The 18095-nt window shown below is 58.3% G+C and overlaps 2 protein-coding genes across 2 annotated transcripts; one reads left to right on the top strand and one right to left on the bottom strand.

Annotated features, from left to right (window-relative positions):
• On the top strand, positions 1 to 8530 carry ITPKA (inositol-trisphosphate 3-kinase A). Its single transcript, XM_032417445.1, has 7 exons — positions 1 to 551; positions 6447 to 6543; positions 6629 to 6845; positions 6977 to 7181; positions 7413 to 7514; positions 7756 to 7827; positions 7942 to 8530. Exons 1-7 carry the CDS (start codon positions 63 to 65, stop codon positions 8143 to 8145), a joined length of 1386 nt encoding a protein of 461 aa, XP_032273336.1. The 5' UTR covers positions 1 to 62; the 3' UTR covers positions 8146 to 8530.
• Positions 8531 to 8621: 91 nt separating this feature from the next.
• LTK (leukocyte receptor tyrosine kinase) lies at positions 8622 to 17606 on the bottom strand. Its single transcript, XM_032417540.1, is given in 24 exon segments — positions 8622 to 9242; positions 9345 to 9435; positions 9510 to 9555; positions 9558 to 9643; positions 9750 to 9825; positions 9828 to 9850; positions 9954 to 10046; positions 10183 to 10280; positions 10593 to 10722; positions 10908 to 10958; positions 10960 to 10970; positions 11068 to 11158; positions 11678 to 11859; positions 12134 to 12243; positions 12902 to 12945; positions 12947 to 13049; positions 13458 to 13556; positions 15389 to 15487; positions 15490 to 15544; positions 15755 to 15892; positions 16037 to 16187; positions 16652 to 16820; positions 16910 to 17053; positions 17591 to 17606. Coding segments are annotated over 24 exon segments (2619 nt in total). The 3' UTR covers positions 8622 to 8729.
• Positions 17607 to 18095: the final 489 nt, after the last annotated feature.

The raw sequence follows: 18095 nt of genomic DNA on the forward strand, positions 1-18095 counted from the left end.
GCGTCTCCAGTCCTCGCGGCGGCGCGGGCTGGTGGGCTCCGCTGCGGCTCGCGTGCGGGGAGATGACCCTGCCCGGGGGCCCGACGAGCATGGCGCGGCCGGGAGGCGCGCGGCCCTGCAGCCCGGGGCTGGAGCGGGCCCCGCGCCGGAGTGTCGGGGAGCTGCGCCTGCTCTTCGAGGCGCGCTGCGCGGCGGTCGCTGCCGCCGCCGCCGCAGGGGAGCCCCGGGCCCGCGGGGCCAAGAGGCGTGGGGGACAGGTCCCCAACGGGCTTCCGCGGGCTCCCCCTGCCCCGGTGATCCCGCAGCTGACTGTGACAGCCGAGGAGCCGGACGTACCCCCGGCCAGCCCAGGGCCGCCGGAGCCGGAGGGTGGCTGGCTCCCGGCCGTGGGCTCCTCACACCTGCAGCAGCCGCGCCGCCTCTCCACCTCGTCGCTCTCCTCCACTGGCTCCTCGTCGCTGCCCGAGGACTCGGAGGACGATCTGCTGAGCGACAGCGAGAGCCGGAGCCGCGGCAACGTGCAGCTGGAAGCCAGCGAGGACGTGGGTCAGGTATGGGCCGCGGGGGCGGGGCCAGCGCGGGGCGCGGGGGCTGCGCGCGGCGGACCCAGCTCTGAGCTGGCGCAGGGCTGACTTCGGCGCTCGGCTCCCTCCGCCCAGGGTCTGGCCCTCACCGCCTAGCTGGGGCACTGGGGTCGCAGGGAGGCGCCGGGCCGACCTCCCGCCTTGGCAGTTTTCTCCGGGCTTCCACCGGCGGGTCGCGGCCCGGGCCCTAGGGCGTCTAAGAAGGAGAGGGAGGAGGAGTCTGCGACCGGCCGTGGGCACCGGGTGGGGCGGGGGTGGAGATCGTGACTTGCGGGCCGGGAAGTGGGGCCGGAGGGATCGGAGGGGCTTGGACTTGCCCCGCGAACTCTCGGAGAGAGAGAGGGGCGAACGAGTCTCCCTCTCTCCCCGCCCCCTCTCCCGCGCAGCGGCCCCACCCCCGCCGTTGCCACGGTTTCCCTCTCCTGAGTGGGAGTGGAGCGGCGCTCCAGGCTCTGCTCGGGAGCTGCCGCCGTCTGCTCCCCGCGCCCGCACGAGGCGTGGACGCAAAGAAGGGAGGGCCTCGGGGCTGGGGGCTCGGGCAGGGAGTGGAACGCAGCCCTGCCTCGGTTTACTGCTCCTAATCAAAGCCGGGAGAAGGTAAACTGAGGCTGAAAGGGGGGGATCCTCCTGCTAACCGCCGCCTCTGGTAACCTGGCTGTTCCGGCGCCAGGTTTGACCCTCGGATAACCCGGGTCAGGGTGCAGCGAAGTCACTCCCAGTGCCTGCCCCTTAGGGGTGTGCAGCCCCTGGGATAGCCATCTTGTCCCCTCTTTTTAACCAAGGCCAAATATTTTAAATAACTACCCGCGGTCAACGCGAAGGAGTTTTTCTAGATCCACGTTATGCAAGTGTCCCTGGAGCGGAGGGAGAGACGAAGGGCGCCCCGCAGGCTCTGGTGGCTCCGGGCCCGCCCAGAAGGGCGGTGAGAGTTGCGGACGCGCGCCGGGGTGGCCTGGGCGCGGTGGGGGGAGCCCTGAGGCGCGGCCTCCGCCTGCTGAACCCGGGCTTCGAAGCTCGTTCGGATTGGACGAGGCGGAGGAGACCCTGTAACGACTTGCTGTGATCAGTTACCCGCTGAGACTTACATTACCCAGAGGGCAGCGTGATTTGTAAGGGACACAAGGGAAAAAGGGCTCCTAGAGCAGGAACGAACACACACACACACACACACACACACTCCTAGAGCAGGAACGAACACACACACACACACACACACACACACACGCCGCCGCCGCCGCCCTCAAGTGTAGGGTGCGGGGAGTCCCTCTCTCCTCCTCCAGAGATAAGGATACCCGTGATCCGTGATCATTCCTAGTACAACCCTGGCTCCGACAGGGATGCGGGTGCCACCGAGGGATTTCCAGGGCGGTGGAATGTGGGGCAGTGAGAGGACTCCTTCTTTCCCACCTCCTCCGAAATGCGGAGCGGTAGTTCTGGGTGCACCGCTGCCCTGGTCAGATCTCTGCCAAGCCGAGAAGCGGGTGCAGAAGAAAGTACGCCAGGAGCGCAGCCCCCCGCTTCCCTCTTTCGCCCCCAGTCGGAGGAGGTCCCGCGACCCAAGCCTGCCTGCAACGTAGGCAGCCGGGCTGGGGTCAAGACTCTGGAGACCGGTCGCAGCTGTGCCCCGGGCGTCTTCGGCCAGTCTCTCCCTCCCCAAGGTTCGCGGTCTTCCGGCGCGGCCAGGAGCTGGAGCAGATGGCCGCTGAGGGCCCTTCCAGCTCCAAGGCTGCGGCTCCCAGGCCTTCCCAACCCCCAGCCCGCGGGGGCCTCCCCGAAGGCAAACAGGCACGGCGGTGGCAGATAAGCCAGTAGCTGTTGACAGAGGCTGCCTGCGTCCGCGTGGAAGGGCCAGGCGCGGACTTTGCCTTGCGGCCGTCCGGGAGCGGCACAGAGCACCCGCCCAGGCTGCCTTTAGGGCTCTCCCAGTCAGGAAGCGGAGGCCATCCGCGGGCCGCGAAGGATGCGCCTGGGAGAAGGGTTCTGCAGCAGCCCTCGGGAGCGGCCGGCTGGCCAGCCCCTTACCCGCGGGCCTGGGTACATAACGGACTAGCTCGGAGCAAGAGGCGGCCCGGAAGGCTCTACCTTGCCTCTGCCTGGAACATACTCACACAGGGCACATGGTGTCTTGAGTGTGTCTTGGGTTCACTCAAGACGGAGAGGCTCCGTCTCCTGGGAGCACCGCACGTCCTGCCCAGAGCCTGGAGCTGGGCTCCCCCCAGAGTAGTTGGACTGGGCAACCTGCCTCCCTCCTGGGGCCCCTCTTCTGGTAGAGGAGAAAGTCTTGGGCAGGGAAACCCAGACAGATCAGGAGCGGGGTTGAGGGCCTATCCCCAAGAGCAGTTGGCATGACTGTATTCTTAGGCCTTGCCTGCCTCTTAAAACAATTTTGGGGTGTTGCTGTAGCAGAAGAGAGGGTGTTTGCCTCCTGTTCACTTGGTTCTCTTCTTTCAGTGCTCCAGGATAGGTAAGGAGACCTCGAAGCCATCCTGTCCTGGACCCAGAACTCCCACACTTCACTTTTCACTAATTATAGAGCAGAATTTAGGTTAACAGACTTCCTTTTTAAAAAGCAAATGCCCCTGGGAGGGTGAAGTCGTGGGTCACTTATACCTCAGTGCAAATCATTTTATAAATTTAAACTGATTGCTCTCACCACCACCATCACCACAGGGAGTGCTGGTTTGATAGGGCAATGGGAACATGAGGAGGAGGTTGGGCTGGCAGAGAGCTTCGGCCAGAGACTGAGTGGTTAGAGGTAAGGAGTGGGAGTCAGGAGGTATAGGGATGAGTAGCAAAGACGAGGGTCCATTCTGGCAGAAGGTACACTGAGTATCTGGTGTGATTTAAGGAGTCCTCAGGCCTTCCAAATGGAGCTTGGACAAAGGAGCGTCTGAGGCTAGTGTCCAGCCGTGCCTTCCCAGAGAGAGAGAGATGTCCCCCCCCCGTGCAGCCCCAGGGGTGAGGATCAGAAGGGGCCCCTGTGACTTCCTCAAAGACTCTTTCACATAGTCAGCTCTCCTGGGTTTTTGCCCCAAGATGCCCAGGTAGCCTTTGGCTGTGAGCTGGTTTCCCAGACTTCTGTGGGGGAGTAGGCTGGGCCAGAGGTTGGGGCTTTGGCCCTCTTTCCAGCTAGATTTCACTCTGTAACATAATAAATCTGCTTTCTGATATCCATACAATAAAAGCCTTACCTGCTCAAAAATATCTTCCCTGCTGTTGTTCATATGCCAAAATCCCCACCCACCCACTGAAGAATGACTCTTCAAGAGCCTTTTTGGATACATGCATTTTTATCTGCATTATGTTCCCTGGAGGAGGTAGCTCCCTAAGATGGATGCTGGTGAGTTCATTGATACTTGCATAAACTTCCACGTTTGACCTGTATCCATCGCTGGCAGGGGAGAGAAACCCTGTCCTACCAACCTCAGGGGGTGGCTGGGAGGGCTCAGATGAAAGCCCTTCGTAACCTGCGGGGGCCGGAACCAGCCCTAGTTGCTGTTGCTCTTGGCTGATATGATCCTCACAGAATTGGAGAGAGGAGAGTAGGTGATGACCCCATTTTACCTGAGATCATGACCTGAGCCGGAATCAGGAGTCAGACACTTATCCGACTCACCCACCCAGGTGCCCACTACAAAGCTCTTTCTCATGCAGGGTCCCATTTGACCCCAAAGGGAGTTGGGGTGGTAGCATGGATTTTGGAAACTGCTGCGGTGACTGGAACATGGGGAGGAGGTTGGGCTGGTAGAGAACTTTAGCCAGGGACTGGGATGCTGGAGGCAGGGAGTGAGGGGATATGAACTCCTCTAAGCCTTGACTTCCTTCTGTAAAATGGCAATAATGCTACCCCCTCATGCACTTGATGTGCATGTGCATGATTTGAAAACCATGAGTGGGAGAAGAGGGTATAAGATGGTGCCGCTGAATGTACATGGCACATACATCTTCCTGGAATTTTACTTGAGGATTTGGAGGTGGGAGAGTTTTATAATAAAACTTGGATTTATTATGCAGCAGAATGCAAACCTTGTACATATTTAAAGAGTAAAAAGGAGTTTTGAAAGAGATGTCATGCTTCTAGTGGGCTGCTTCTGGCTACACCCCCAGATCCCTGGGGGTTGGACATGTGATCACACCCTAGTGTGCCATGTAGGGACTTCAGTAGGGAAACAGGAGCAGTGCTTTCTGATGGGAGATGAGAAGCGCCTGGCAGGCTGTAGGCGGTCAGTAAAGGGTGGCTCGTGTTATGGCAGCAGCTATATCCTCCCAGAGGAAACAGGCTCACACAGATGAAATTCTCACTTGGTTTCACTCAGCTAAAAAGTGATAGAGCCACCTGATTCCAGTGCTCTGTCACTAACCCCCATCTCCTCCCCATGGGAAAGGGCTTTCTGGTCAGCAGCCTTTCCCTGCTGAGGCCACTGTGCCAGTTCTCCCTGTCTCTCATACAACTTCCTCTGATCAGGGAGGCTGGATTTCTAAGTTGAGTTCTAGCCCTGGAACTCCTGCAACGCATACGTGACTCCTCATAGGCAAGCACGCTTGGGAGGAGGCAGCAGATACACAGCTTGGATGAGCAAACCTGTGTACTTCAGAGGTTGGCACAGGACTGATGAGTTTTGGGTGGGAAAAGGAAAGGTCCAGAGTATGAGATGCTCTCAGGATTGGGTGGAGGCCAGAAGGAATGTTTGTGAAGCAAGAGGTACACCAAGATCTACATTTCCCTCCCAGTTTCATCTGAGATGACAGGCTCTCAGCTCTGCATCGCATTTTCAAAGCTCAGGTTTCTGGGTCTAGAGTAAGAAGACCAAGGGTAGCCTGGCCCTAGCCAACTGGTGAGGAGTGATATGGCATCCAGGAATAGCAAGGGGGTCTTCGGGAGCCCCAAGTCATTCTTTTCCCAGGCCCTGCCAGGCTAGCCTCTCAGCCCTGGGCCTTTGCAAAGGTTTGTTTCCATGTTTGTCTCCCTAAATGAGAGTAACCAATGGTCCAAAGTGAATGAAACAATAATCCAGATTTGTCCAGCTTCTGCTTCGTGCCAAGGAATGGGGTCCCAGGGTGGGGGTGGGGGCACAGGGGCTGGAGCCTGTCACACTCAAACCTCATTTACTACTCATAACAACCCAGTGAGAATGATTATTTCCCCATTTTACAGATGAAGAAACTGACACTCAGAGGCTTGTTTCTCAGGCCCCCCCAATCTCCTGAGGCATTGTTAGAAATGCAAATTTTTGATTCCACCCAGACCTACTCAGAATTTCCTTGCAAACCTGAGTGCATTTTTTTTTTAAGATTTTATTTATTTATTTGACAGAGAGAGACACAGCGAGTGAGGGAACACAAGCAGGGGGAGTGGGAGAGGGAGAAGCAGGCTTCCTGCGGAGCAGGGAGCCTGGTGTGGGGCTCGATCCCAGGACCCTGGGATCATGACCTGAGCCAAAGGCAGATGCCTAACGACTGAGCCACCCAGGAGCCCCGTGTCTGCATTTTTTTAACATGGGTGACCATCAGGTGATTCTCATGCTCAGGAAAGTTCTAAATCCTTGACGGAACACTTTAGTAACCTACCCACACAGCTGGAGCAGCAGAACTGGGGTGCAAACCTGAGCCTTCTGACACTAAGTCCAGGGCTCTTTTCAGCACGATGGAGAAGCTGGATATCTGTCATCACGCTGTACCTGTCTCAGTGTCCTCCACACAGGCTCACAATAAACTTTCCTTGAGTGAGTTAGTGAGTGAATGAATCGCGGGGCCCTAGCTGCTTGCGGTGGGCTGGGGCCGGAGGAGACCCTATGCCAAAGGAGGGAGGGCTTATGCATTGCCAAGACGCCAACGTGCGCGCCCGGGACCTGTCGCTTTCAGAAAAGCCACTGGCAGAAGATCCGGACCATGGTGAATCTGCCCGTCATGAGCCCTTTCAAGAAGCGCTACGCCTGGGTGCAGCTGGCTGGGCACACGGGTGAGCACAGGGCAGGCGCCGCTGGGGTGGGCGGGTCCCCGGGGAAGGAAGGGACCAGGCAGCGCTAACTGGTGCCAGTCCGCAGGGAGTTTCAAGGCGGCTGGCACCAGCGGGCTGATCCTGAAGCGCAGCTCGGAGCCGGAGCTCTACTGCCTGGCGCGGCTCATGGCGGACGCGCTGCGCGGCTGCGTGCCCGCCTTCCACGGCGTGGTGGAGCGCGATGGCGAGAGCTACTTGCAGTTGCAGGACCTGCTCGACGGCTTCGATGGGCCCTGCGTCCTTGACTGCAAGATGGGCGTCAGGTACACGTGCCCTGCCCGTCCGGGCGGGGGCACAGGGCGGGGATGAGCGCTCTCCCGGGTGCCTAAAGCCGCGCGTGACCGGGTCCGGGCGTGCGCTCTCTTACGCCCCACCGCTGCCTGCGCGTCCGCAGGACTTACCTGGAGGAGGAGCTGACCAAAGCCCGCGAGCGGCCCAAGCTGCGGAAGGACATGTACAAGAAGATGCTGGCGGTAGACCCTGCGGCGCCTACCGAGGAGGAGCACGCGCAGCGCGCCGTCACCAAGCCGCGCTACATGCAGTGGCGAGAAGGCATCAGCTCCAGCACCACGCTCGGCTTCCGCATCGAAGGCATCAAGGTGGGCCAGGCCCGCTAAGCTTTGCAGCGCCCTGGCCCTCCCTCTGCCCTAACCCCACTGCGCGGTGTCTGCCCTCCTTGTTGACCCCCACCACGAGGCACCCTCCGGCGGCCTTCCCGCCGTCCCTGGCAGCCAACGTCCTGGAAGGCACCGCTACTCTAGCCTGATCCTCTCCCCTCGAGCAGTGGAGAGACACGGGGACCCTGACACTTCCTGTCCCACTTCCTTCAGAAAGCTGACGGCTCCTGCAGCACCGACTTTAAGACCACGCGAAGCCGGGAGCAGGTGATTCGCGTCTTCGAGGAGTTTGTGCAAGGGGATGCGGAAGTGCTGGTGAGCGCCGGATCCTAGAACCCTGAGGGGTTGGGGAACCTGAAACCGAGGGGTGCCCCTAGGTCATCCAGTCTGGTGCCCTCGCCTGTGACCCCCATCGTAGCATGTAGGCACCTGGGGGCCTGTGTCTTCCTCCCCACGGTATCTGCCAAGCCAAGCATGCATCATGGCCTCTGATATTAGCAGAAGCTCAATTAGTATTTGGTTAATCTGCCCTCCTATCCTATCCTGCCCTCTCCAGAGGAGGTATCTGAACCGCCTGCAGCAGATCCGGGACACGCTGGAGGTCTCTGAGTTCTTTAGGAGGCACGAGGTAAGAGGGGGTAGGCTCACGTGCCAGGACTGTGGTCTGTGAGGGCTACAGCAGGAATAGGATGGGGGGCTTCTCCAGGAAAGGGCTGCGGCCTGACCGTGTGGGGCTCGGCAGGTGATTGGCAGCTCGCTACTCTTCGTGCACGATCACTGCCATCGCGCGGGTGTGTGGCTCATCGACTTCGGCAAGACCACGCCCCTCCCCGACGGCCAGACCCTGGACCACCGGCGGCCCTGGGAGGAGGGCAACCGCGAGGACGGCTATTTGCTGGGGCTGGACAATCTCATTAGCATCCTGGCTAGCCTGGCAGAGAGATGAGGCTGGGCCCCGGTTCTAAAAGATGGACCTGCGGCTGCGTCCCCGCCATGCATGCCGGAGAGAGACTGAAACCCCGCGCTGCGGGGCGGTTCACACGGTTCTGCAGGGCCAGGTGCCAACCACTATGGGACGCAGTGCACGCGCTGGGGGCTGTCCCCCATACAAGACCCAGAGTTCCCAGAACCGATGGCACTAATTAACAGAAGGGGGTGGGGGAGGGGTGGCTGGGACAATGGGCTCCTTCCTCAGCCCAGCTCTTCTGAGGGGGCTGCATATCTCTCTCAAGAGGCCAAATAATGAATTTTATTTCGCAGGCACTAGATCTATTGGTCTAACTTCCCACACTACAATGGACAGCCTTTCCCAATAAAACTCAAAAACACCAGCTTTGGTGACTCAGGCCTCATCCCCTCCCTCCTCTGGTCCCTTTCTCACTTCCCTGGCATCCCTCATGTCCACTCAGATCACTGGAGGGTATGAGAAGAGCTCTTTATTAGAGGCATCTGTAGGACTGGGGATTGCCCAGATGAAGGACACTCATGGGGGAAGGGTAATCCAGAGAAGGCTTCCTGCAGGAGGCAGTTTCAACCTCTCGTCCCAAAGACAAAAGGCTGGGAGAGGCCAAGCTCTTCACTAGGAAGCCTGAGCTGGTTTCCAGGATGGAGGGTCCAGTGGTGCCAGGCCAGCCCTGAGACAGGCGCAGACACGCAGCACAGACTGCAGGGGACAGAGGCTCCTGGAATAACAAGCTCCCTAGAAGCCTGGGGAGGACTGCAGGGAGGAACCACTGCTACTGTCAGTGCCTGAGTCCTCACCTTCAGGGCCCCTTGGGGCCCAAGAGCCATAGGGGGGGATTCCTTTGGATGCCTTTGGAATCCCCCCTGAGGTTGGAAGTACTTGGATTTGGGGGTCTTGAGGCTAGAGGGCAGCCACGGGCCAAGGATGCTCCCTCCCCAGCTCTTTAAGCTCTCCAGATTCAGTTCCTGGGCCTGTGGGGATCTTAGGCCCTCCAAAGACCTGCTCCCCAGCCCAGAAGTCCCTTCCTGCTCTAGGGTGGGCCCCAGCTCCATTGGCAGGGGTGAATTCACATCAGCATCCTGTAATGCAGGGGGCAGGAGAGCAGGGGACCACAGCATTGTTCCACGGCTGCCCTCCTGACCCTCAAGATCAAGATGGTCAAGGCAAGAGAGGGGGCACACCTGAATTCAGTATCCAAGATGCTCCAAGATGGCAGCAAAACTGGGGCGGAGTTCAGGCAGATGCTGCCAACACTGGGTCATGATATGGTACCTGGGGAGAGGCAGGAGTTCGTCCCACCCATAGCTGTGAAGGACCTTCTTCCCTGGACAACACTCCATACTCACACAGGCCCTGGACAGCCCCTGGGAGGACCCATCCATCTCCCTCCACGACGAAGTACAGCACGTCCTGGTTGGTGCCCCCAGGGTAGGGCATGTATCCTAATGAGAAGATCTCCCAGAGCAGCACCCCAAAAGACCTGCATCACGGGTGGGGGAAACTGAATGAAGCTTATCAGGCACGGCCTCCCCTTTGCCTCACATGAGGTGGCCCAAGGCCAGGGACGAGGTGGGGTGTGTTATCACCAGGAGTCTGTCTTGAATGTGAAGATGCCCTCCAAGAAGGCCTCTGGGGGCATCCACTTGACCAGCAGCAGAGCCCAGCCCCCTGGCGGTAACAGCTGGCTCTATAGGAGGGAGGAGGGGTGTGATGAGTTAGTTGCTCAAGCGCCACCAGAGTGCTGGTAAACTCCCCTGGAGCGGTAGCCTCCCCACCTCCCCAGACCCCACACCTGTAGATCTCTTGCCATCCCAAAGTCCCCAGTCTTGGCCACTCGGCTGGGCCCAGTACAGCTCAGCAGGCAGTTCCTGGCAGCAATGTCCCTGCAGGCAAAAAATCCCCACCAGAACTCAGAGGCTCTGGCTCTGATCCGTTTCCATAAAAGTTATGGAAGAGCTGTTCCTTGGGGAGAGAGTTGGGCTGCTCCCCCACCCGCTCCGAGCCAGGATCACTCCCAACCTGTGGATGAAGTGATTTTCCTCCAGGTAGTGGCAGCCCTGGGCTATGTCTTGGGCCAGCTGGAGCAGGTCCCGCATGGCAAGAAGTGATGGCTGGCCCTGGGTAGGGCAGAGGGTACATTAGTCCATGCTTGTTTTGGGACACGGGGACAGGGTCTTTATTTTTTTACTTTTATTTTTTAAGAGATTTTATTTATTTGAGAGAGAAAGAGAGCACAGGCAGGGGAGGGTGGGGTGGTGGGCAGAGGGAGAAGCGGACTCACTGCTGAGCAGGGAGCCCAATGCAGGGCTCCATCCCAGGATCCTGGGATCATGACCCAAGCCCAGGGCAGACGTTTAACCAACTGAGCCACCCAGGTGCCCCGGACAGGGTCTTTAGATGGGCTCAGAGGGCTGGGAGAAGAGTCTTACCAAGCGTGGCCAGCTGTTCCTCAGGAAACTCTTCATGTCCTCTGCAGACATCAACTCGAGCAGAATTAGGCGAGGGGCAGTCCAGAGGCTGAGCCCCACACAGTGCACAATGTTCTGATGGCTGAACTTGCTGAGTGAGAGGTGCACATACCCCAGTCGCCAGCAGGGAGGGAAACCAGGCTCGAGGTTCCACAAAACTGGAGACAGGCTCTGTATCCCTAGGCCTGCTACCTCTCAGCCCCAGGGTGAAGAGAAACCATCCAGGCAGGCAATTCTGCTCTCACCTTCCACCCCTGCCCCTAGCCCCAGGTGCACCTGATGATGAGTGCCTCCATGAGGAAATCCAGCTCATCCTGAGGAGAGCAGTTCTGGCAGGGTCTGGGGAGGGAGAGGGCTCCTGAGCTCCCCCAAACACTTCGGGAGAGTGGGTTGACTCTAGCTCCAGCAACTGTTCCAGAAGTTCCACCCCTCTCACTTTGACAGCCACCTGCAGGGGGCTGGGGTCCCCAGGAAGGCCATTTACCAGTCCCTCATAGACTTCTCCAAAGGCACCATGGCCCAGGGCTCTGCAGGAAGACAGGCTGGAAGGGAATGGGTGGCTGGACCTGGGGAAGGGTCCTAGAGGGTCTAGTGCCTCCTTTTTACCTCCTTGCAATCCCCTATATGCCCAGGCGGCCCTATCTGAGGACTCAGGTCTTCCTGCATCATAGCATCTCCCCGAGTACAAGCCCTACAGAGGCGATGTTGACTGGCACAGAATCAGGGCAGAAGAGAGAGGAGGTATGGGCTCAGGGTGGGGGTGGGAGTCTGTGACGAGGTTTTCCTTACGTCCTTGCAGACACCCTGGGTAGAGGCAACCCTTGCTCCAAAGGAATCATAGGGTCCCCACCATCCTAGAATTGGGGATGACAGCTGACCTTGGACAAGTTACTCTGCCTTTTGGAACTTCTCTGACCTCTATCTCCTCCACACAGAGGCTTGGGGCCAGATGCTCTCTGTGAACCATAATTCACCACAGCAGGGCACAGGATGGGAGTGAGAGGAATTCAGAGTGCATAGGTTCTCAGCGGAGGGGGAGAACTTACTTGAGCAGGGTGACATTGGCTGGGGAAACTTCTGTAAGCCCTGGGGGCAGAGATCAGGGCCAGGCCCAGCCAAACCCCACCTGGCAGTAGTAAGGGTTGAGGGCTGTCTTGATGGTGGAGGTTCGAAGATTGCTCAGCTCAAGCTCAGGGCCTGGCAGCCTCGTCCCCCACAGGCCCTGCCACTTCTTATGGTTCACTGAGGAAGAAGGGCAAACTCTCTACGTGCCCATCTGGCCCACCCTGCTTTGCCACCCCTCCGCCCAGGACATCTCTCCAGATACCCATTAAGGCAAACGTCTTCCCTGGGCCTCCACAGCTGCTTCTACTCTTAGAATCCCAGAGGAGCCCACCACTGCTCTGCTGGAAGCAGGGGTCTTGAAATCAGCCACATCTGTCCCTGGGACCCCACACACAGCTCAGTGAAGAGGTGGGCAGCCTTGAATCAGCCATGCCTGCTGGATGTTCCTTAACCAGAATCAGGACCCCACACACCATAAGGAGACTCAGTGTAGAGGTCACACGACAGTCACCAACAGAACCAGAGGGGCCTGGTGGGGTGGGCAAGTCTAGGGAGACATAGAGACACCTCCAGTGGGAAGCTCCTCTCTGTCCCCCTCCTCAAATTTTACCCATGCCTCAAGACTCAGCCCAAGTATTAACTTCTCCCTGATACTTGTCCTAGATAAAAGCAACCTTTCCCTCCTGAGAACCCCTAAAACACTTTAAGCCTCCCATGGCAATTGTCACTTTAATAGATATCTATATCTAAATCTAGATACATATCTGGGTGCCTGGGTGGCTCAGTTGGTTAAGCATCTGCCTTCGGCTCAGGTCATGATCCCAGGGTCCTGGGATAGAGTCCCACATCGGGCTCCCTGCTCAGCGGGGAGTCTGCTTGTCCCTCTCCCTTTGCCCCTTGCCCCTGCTCATGCTCTCTCTCACGCGTTCTCTCCCTCTCTCAAATAAATAGATAAAATCTTTAAAAAAATAAATCTAGATACATATCTAGATAGATAAATAGGTAGATAGATAGATCACCCTTTCCATACTAGACCACTAGTCTACATGCTCCTTGAAGGCAGAGCATACACTGATGCATATCCAATCTCCTGCCCAACACCCGGAATGGTGCCTGGCACACCACCAGTCATCTTTCCCAGTACCTCCTGCTCCTCCCAGCCCATGGCCCCAGGAGTCCAGACCTTGGACAAAGGCAGGACTTACCCATGCAAGTGATGTTATCTGCAGCTGGCTCCATGCCCTCTGGGGCATTTGGCTAACCAGAGCTCTGCCTGACATTGGCAGTCTTTCAAAAGGCAATGACTACAGTTGAGGTGCAGTCGGATCTCCACTTCTCCATGGCTCTCCATGACTATGAGTAAAAGAATGGATATTGCAGGGTGAGGGTGGGGGACAGACATACTTTTCCAGCTACATGGTTAATTCTAGCCCTGGACATTGGAACAATGAGCAGTACCAGGCATTTGGGGGTGGGGGGGGGAGGGCCTGGAGGACTTCTGTCAAGCCTGTATACTTCCTCTTCTGGGATCCTTGAGCTTGCAGATTGAGCTGAGAATTCATAGTAGGAGACGTGTGACAAGTGCCCAGAATGCCCCATACCGACATCACAACTGACAGCCCAGTTCTTGAGTATTCCTGTGCCATGCAAGAACCAGATAGTTCACAGCACAGAGTTGGTGGCTCAAATGGGAGTGGGCTCAGGGATTGAGGAATAAGGCTAGGCCAGGCTGAGAGATGGGGTGGGGGTAGGGGCCAATACCTGCCAGAGGTTGCAGGTAGGGTTCACCACTAGGGTGTATGAAGGATACCTCATCTTCCCCATCAACTCAGAGGATGTCATTCTCTGAGGCATCACCCCCTGGAAATTGAAAGTGATAGAGGGTTTGGCTACAAAATGGGGGGAGGAAGGGGCACACAAATGGGAAGCTGGCTTATCAATAGTGGGGAAGCTGTTCTCTCCCAGTGCAAATCCCAGAGTCGCCCTCCCTACACTAGCATTACAATACAGGTGCTGCCAGCTCATAAGTGGGAGCCGGGAGCCATACGGGTGGGGTGGGAGTCATCAGCTGGAGCCTGAAGGCCTGGCTCAGGCTGGCGGGGACAACCTCCTTGTCTGCCTGAAATCCTCTGACTTCATGTCCTCAGCTATAAAATGGGACAGGCCCAATCCACATGTTCCATTTTTGTGAGAATGGAGAAGATGTGTATAAAGTACTTATGAACAGGATGGCTCAGACAGACCCAAAGGCTCTGTCTCTTTACACCAGTGATTTCCAAACTCTGGAGTGTATTAAAATCACCCAGAGGATTGATCAGAACACAGATGGCTAGGAGACTTCCCTAGAGTTTCTGATTCAGTAGGTTGGAGAGGGGCTGGGAATTTGCATTTCTAACAACTTCTCAGGTGGTGCTAATGCTACTGGTTCAGAAACCACACTTGGAGAACTACTAATTTAAATTATCCCTGCCTGGGGCCCCTGATTGGCTCAGTCAGTTGGGTATCAGACTCTTGATCTCGGCTCAGGTCATGATCTCAGGGTCCTGGGATGGAGACCCAGGTGGAGCCTGGAGGTGAGCCTCACCAAACACTCTGCACTGGACGTGGAGCCTGCTTAAGATTTTCTCTTTCTGCCCCTCCACAGCCCCCCTTCTCTCTCTCTGAGAATATATATATAAAATAATGATAATAAATTATCCCGGCCTTTCTGCCTCTCTGCTCAGTTTGCTAACTCAGCCAGCTCTAAGTTCCTGGGACTGCTGTAAAACAGAGACCTGTTGTGACTTAAAAAAAAAAAAAAAAAGGTTCTGGATTTAAATGAAAATCTAGGGAATCCTGTCTGCTTGTGTGATTTGCAATTTACTTGATCTCTTTTTTTTTTCTTTTTTCTTTTTTTTTAAAGATTTTGTTTATTTATTTGACAGACACAGTGAGAGAGGGAACACAAGCAGGGGAAGTGGGAGAGGGAGAAGCAGGCTTCCCGCTGAGCAGGGAGCCCGATGCGGGGCTCGATCCCAGGACCCCGTGATCATGACCTGAGCTGAAGGCAGATGCTTAACGACTGAGCCACCCAGGCGCCCCAGATTTATGAGAGACAGCAAGAGAGAGAGCTCACGCACGCGTGGGGGAGGGACAGAAGGAGAGAGAGAGAATCTTAAGCAGACTCCACACTGAGCGTGGAACCCTAGGCGGTGCTCCGTCTCCTGATCCTGATATCAGGACCTGAGCTGAAACCGAGTCAGACACTTAACCGACTGAGCCACCCAGGTGTCCCTACTTAATCTCTTTTCTAAGAGCTCTTACTCTACTTGCTCTGGGGCCCGGAGGGGGTGCTCAACCCCTTCCCCACCTATCCTCCAGAGGGCCTGTTGTAAGGTTCCAACGCCACTTCACCCTGGGAGCTGCCGCGCTGCCCTCCTCGAGAGTGCACCTTCCCCAGTACCCGCTCCGCCTCCACCCGCAGTACAGGCCCCGCCGCCGCCCCCGAAGCCGCCGGCTGCGGCCCAGCCGAGCGTAGCCCAGGCCCCTGCGCAGCCCCGGCCGCCGTCCGCCCCCTCCCGTAGGGAGCGGCCCGCCTGCGGAGAGGGGGCCCGCGACGTCCAGCCGCCCCTCCACCTGCGGGGCGACAGCCGGATGACTGTCAGCGGGGATGGGGAGCACGCCCGCCTCTCCCCGCCGCCCCGCGCCCTCACCTGCCGCGCCGCCTCTCCCGCTGCTCCGGGCCGCCGCCGAGCGGTTCTCCAGTTTCTCAGGGGCGGCCTGAAGCCGGCGTCTGTCCCGCCGCCTCAGGAGGCCCGCCCGCCTCCTCCGGCCGCCACCCGCAGTGGCTCCAGCTCGCCGGCGCGCAGCTACGGGGCCAGCGGCGTGCCGTCCAGCCGTCGAGTGAGGACCGGGCACCAGGCACTGGAGTAAGGGTCCGGGCCGGGCCCAAGGACTGGGGACTGGGGACCCCAAGGCCCGTACGAAGAGCTTGTGTGTGCGCGCCCGCAGCAAGAAGTTTGGGACCCCAACGCGGGTTGCTGGGGACGGGAGCTGACCGCGCCGAGGCAAGCACGTACCGGAAAGACATGGGTGGCGCCCCCGCCGCCTCCCGCCCCGCGCCGCGACCCCGAGACCCCTGCGGCCCCCTCCGTCGCCGCGTCCTCCGCAGCGGCCCAAGACTCTCCGAGGCAGACGAGCTGGCTCTCCGGGCTCCCCTGCGGGCAGCGGGCGCCAGATTCGGCGGGGCCCGGGACGCTCCCGTCGCAGCGCCGCCGTCTCGTCCCGGAGGAGCGCCCCTCGCTTCGCCCGGCCCTAGCCCTGAGGAGCTCGAGCCGCCCCTTCCCGCTGCCTCCGCTTACTCCGGGACAGGCGTCCTCTCCCTGCTGCTCCACTAGGATGTGAAGCGGCTCCCCGCGACCAAGGGAGAAGACCGCGGAGACGAAGACGCCGTGCGCCCGCGACAGGTGGTTCTTGGCACCTTTGCCCCCCGCAGCTCCGTAAGCTGAGATCCTGCAGGAAGAGGACGCTGAGTCGCTGGCCCTCGCTCTTCGGTCCTCGGGCTGCCCGCCTGCGGCAGAGGTTAGTGACAAAAGCCGCTCCAGAATTTGTTATCTGAGGGACTTAAGAGGCTGTCGATTTAGAAAAGATGGGAAGACTAGGTCTGCACACCAGAAAATTCGATTTTACGCTTATTTTAGGAGGCTTAATGGTGGGGGGGGCTCAAGCCACCGCTTGGCGCCACCGTTGGTTAAGGGCTCTCCATTTGCAGGGAACAGGCTCCTAGGTATTGGATAATTCAGTGGTGACCATTGCCACCTTCCCTGGTTCCGCTGGAAGAAGGGACAAAGTCGCTAGGGCCACACAGGGTTGTGGAATACCCTACGACAACGTAGTGTGCCCGAGGCCTTGGGTCCTCTGACTTTAGAACCTCAGACACACAGGTCACCACCCACCTCTCCCTGCTTCACACTTACAGGTACTTGCTGGTGGCTGGAGCCTGCCACAGCTGCATGCCTTTCAGAGGCTCGGAGGCCCCCACTGTCACCACCACGCTGCTGCCGGTGTGTGCCTTGTTGCACTGTGTTTATGTGGGCCCTTGCCGGCTGCTGGCCCCACAGGAGAACAGCCAAGGCCCTTCAGTGCCTTGGAGCAGGGAGGGAGGAAAGGGTCATAGAGCATCTGCCCTGGCCTGGTAAGGTGTACAGAGAAGGGGGGAAGAGCCTGGAGCTGACCTGGGGGAATTAGGGGAGAAGCTGGCTCTAAGCCACTAGATGGGGTGGTGACGTTCACATTTTGGGGGCTAGGAGCTGGCAGCGACAGGGGTGAGGATGGCAGAAAATGTGCCTGGGACCCCAAGCTGGAGCAGAGAATGGCTCCTGAAAGGTGACAACAAGACAGCGGGGTTGGGAGAGGTGGCAGAAGGTTAATGGGGGACGAGATAAAGAGATAAGCTCTCAAATGCTGGCCCTTGCCCCTTGCGGTCGTGGTCCTAACCCCACCCAGCCAGGGCACACCAGCACCCGGAAGCCAGCCCTGACCAACTCCAGTCGCTGAAGCCCCTCGGGGTGCCCGCTGATACCTCTGCAAGTTTCTCCCCTGGGGAGTCCTTCCCAGTGAATGACCTGGGGGCTGCACTGAGTTCGGTCCTGCAGGCCCCCCATCCTTTCCTCGACCTAGCTAGGTAGTGTCACCCCCAGCGGTGCTGAGACCCCAGAGCCTGTCCCTCCTTCCCAAGCTGTGTGATGGGGTACCTTGAATTCAGGCCCGCACTGTGCTTCTGGGCCCACTCACCAGGAACACTGACCCGGAAGCATTGGCCTTGAGGGTTCCAGGCCTCTGGGGGAGCCACTAGGACCCAGTCTGTCTCAACTGCTGTTCCCAAGCCTAGGAAGATGCCTCTAGCCAGATGGTACTGAGGTACTCGCCCATTGCTCTAAGCCACAGCAGCAGCCAGCCTGAGCAGTCCCTGGCTTGCTCAGCCTGCCACAGCTAGGGCTGTGGCCTCAGACCTTGTCACCTTGGCCGGCCTGCCCCTTATAGCAGAGTCCAACTGCTTGCTAGACACTGCCGGTCCTAAAGCCAGCCTGGCCACTCCCACCTCAGACTCCAGGATGCTGAAGGAGGGAGGGGTGGGGCATGTGGGCAGCAAGGTCCCCAAGCTTCCTGGAAGATCTTTGCGAGCACCTCTCCAAGGGCTGTCTGGATCCCAAGGTAGGGGAGAAAGTGCCCCCCCCTTTGAGGCAGGAGTGTGGAAAAAGTGGCAAGCCACACCCCAGACACCCTGCCCAGGCTTCTAGGTCTTTCTAGCTCTCTCACATCAGGAGCAGTGGGGTGAGTGCTTCATTGGTGGTAGGATGTGGGTGTATGTAATAACATATGGGAAGTGCTTTTTTTAAAAAAAAGATCTTATTTATTTAT

Source organism: Phoca vitulina, unplaced genomic scaffold (genome assembly GCF_004348235.1).
Source record: "Phoca vitulina isolate PV1807 unplaced genomic scaffold, GSC_HSeal_1.0 scaffold20, whole genome shotgun sequence".
Lineage (NCBI taxonomy): Eukaryota > Metazoa > Chordata > Mammalia > Carnivora > Phocidae > Phoca > Phoca vitulina.

What these genes read in the sequence shown, in the direction of transcription:
- ITPKA (XM_032417445.1), top strand. Translation starts at nt 63, where the DNA reads ATGACCCTGCCCGGGGGCCCGACGAGCATGGCGCGGCCGGGAGGCGCG. An exon ending in GACTGCAAGATGGGCGTCAG is followed by an intron (nt 6,846 to 6,976) that starts GTACACGTGCCC and finishes GCGCGTCCGCAG; the next exon opens with GACTTACCTGGAGGAGGAGC. An exon ending in AGTTCTTTAGGAGGCACGAG is followed by an intron (nt 7,828 to 7,941) that starts GTAAGAGGGGGT and finishes GGGGCTCGGCAG; the next exon opens with GTGATTGGCAGCTCGCTACT.